This window comes from Terrapene carolina, unplaced genomic scaffold (genome assembly GCF_002925995.2).
Source record: "Terrapene carolina triunguis isolate 2854851 unplaced genomic scaffold, T_m_triunguis-2.0 Scaffold836, whole genome shotgun sequence".
In the NCBI taxonomy this organism is placed as follows: domain Eukaryota; kingdom Metazoa; phylum Chordata; order Testudines; family Emydidae; genus Terrapene; species Terrapene triunguis.
The window spans coordinates 2,685,045-2,687,062 of NW_020665187.1; the positions used below are offsets into that span (position 1 = coordinate 2,685,045).

The following is a 2,018-nucleotide window of genomic DNA, read 5'->3' on the forward strand; positions in this document are numbered from 1 at the left end:
GGGGAAGCTAACCACACCTGTCTCCCATCTGGTACTGACAGGGCACTGCTGCGGGGAAGCTCACAGCCTCCTGCAGTGCCAGCTCACTGCTCCTTTCTCCCCACCCCCATCGCAGGCGCAGAGCGAGCCATCACCCTGAAGATGGAGATCCCTGGCCCCATGCCCCCCCTCATCCGGGAGATGCTGGAAAACCCTGAAATGTTTGAGGACGACTCGTCGCAGCCGCCCCCGTCGGCAGAGCCCCCCAGCTCCGAGGAGAGCCCGGCCGAGAGCAAGAGCCCCGAGGAGACCCCCTAGCACCCTGGGGAGTGGGGACTGGGAGAAGCCCCATCCTCAGGCACCCCACCCCCTGTCCAACACCGAGCTGGTTCGAACAAGCCACAGCTGCCTTCACTCTGCCCCCCCCATTGCTGGGGGGCGGGCATGGGCTGGGGGGCAGCTAATGGAGATTGTCTGTATGCTGCCTCAGAGGTGTAGCTCTTGCCTTAACCTTCTCTCGGGGGGGGGCAGTCTGGAGCCCCCCACCCCCAAGCTTTTTTGTTTGCCAAAGTCTGACTCCAAGCCAAAAATCCAGGGGCGGGCAAGGCCCGGCCAGAGAGCTCCCTGCCTGGGGTGGGGGGCAGATCCCTGGAAATGGACCTGGAGGGGTTCAGCAGAGCCCCCCACTCTGCCCCAGCAGTGCAATTGCCCGTCCAGCGGGGGGCGCCCTGGAGCCAGAGAGAGAGAGAGACTTGGAAGTGAGCCTGGGCTGGGATGTCGGGGTGCCCCCCCCTCCACATCCCCAACGATGCTGCCTCCAGATTCCCGACTCAAGATCAGTCAAGACCCTGCCTCCTAAACTGATGTTCCCTGCTGGAACCCAGGCATCCCGGACCACTGCTGCAGATCTCTGAAGCTGGGGATTGCTGGGCGAGAGGCGGGGGACGGAGCAGCCCCCCCAGCCCGTGGAAAGCCCAGGAACCCCTGGGCGTGTTGGGAAAGGAGGCTGAGTGGGAGGGAGGGGGGGATGCTGCTCCCCACCCAGCGTCCTGCAGGTTTCGGGGGACGCGGATCTCGGGGTGCGGGGATGAGGTCCAAGTTTGGGAGGTTTATTTTATTTTATGTTTTTGTTGTATAACGTGCTAATGGTTTGGGATCACTCCTCGGCGGTGGGGGACGAGGGGTCCCTGTTGCATCTCCTGGGGGCTCTGCTGGGATGGGGGGGCCCCCAGAGGCAGGGGGCCGGGCTGCAGGGCTGTATCTGGTTTTGCTTTTGATGCTGTTCAGGTTTGGTGTAGTTGGGGCGTCTTTCGCTCTTGACCCCCCCCTTCCCATAACCTCCAGTTCCAACCCTGCCCCCGTGACCCCCCCTCCTCATTCCCTACCCATAACCCCCAATGCTGCTCCCCATAATCTCCTGGCCCTGCCCCTAACCCTGACTAACCCATCTCCCCATAACCCTCCCCCTCAGTCCTGACCCAGCCCCCACAATCCCCCTCCCCAACCTCACCCCTTGGTGCTGATGATTTTGGGAACACACAACACTAGAGACCAAAGATGGGGGGTGGGGATCGGAGGGCAGGAGCTGTTGGGGTCACAGGGGGACAGAGGGAGCTGCCACCCTCCCAGGGGCTCAGCCCCCCCCCCCAACAAGGCTGCTCCATGATGTATCCATGGGGAACATCCCCCACCCCCTGTGCCCCTAGGAAATGGGCACTGCCAGCTGGGACCCGGCTCCCTGCCGGGGGTGAGGGGAGCAGCCTAGCCCCTTTGCACAGCAGCCTGGAACGCCACCCCCAGGGGGTGGCACTGGGGGGGTCCTTTGCACATCGCCCAGTCCCTTTGGGCCCCAGCGGCTCTACAGCACCCCCTATGGACCAAAGCAGACAGCACCTCAGCTCTGGACCCCCCTTTGATCCCCCCCAGATGTCCCCTAGGGCCAGTCTTGTCCCCCAAACCCTCCACTCCAATCCTTGCCTGGGAGACAATATTGTCACCTGATCCCTCCCTCCCCACATGCAGTGTCACGTCCACCAGCC

At 63.4% G+C, this 2,018-nt stretch overlaps 1 protein-coding gene across 6 annotated transcripts in view; it reads left to right on the top strand.

Moving 5' to 3' along the window:
• RARG (retinoic acid receptor gamma) overlaps nucleotides 1–2,012 on the top strand; it is a 71,205-nt gene extending 69,193 nt beyond the window's left edge. For all 6 annotated transcript variants that reach the window (XM_026660697.2, XM_026660693.2, XM_026660695.2 and 3 more), the window contains one exon: nucleotides 116–2,012. In XM_026660697.2, the coding sequence (XP_026516482.1) occupies nucleotides 116–297 (182 nt within the window). In that variant the 3' untranslated portion in view covers nucleotides 298–2,012. The remainder of the gene's footprint in view (nucleotides 1–115) is intronic.
• The last annotated feature ends 6 nt before the right edge of the window (nucleotides 2,013–2,018 follow it).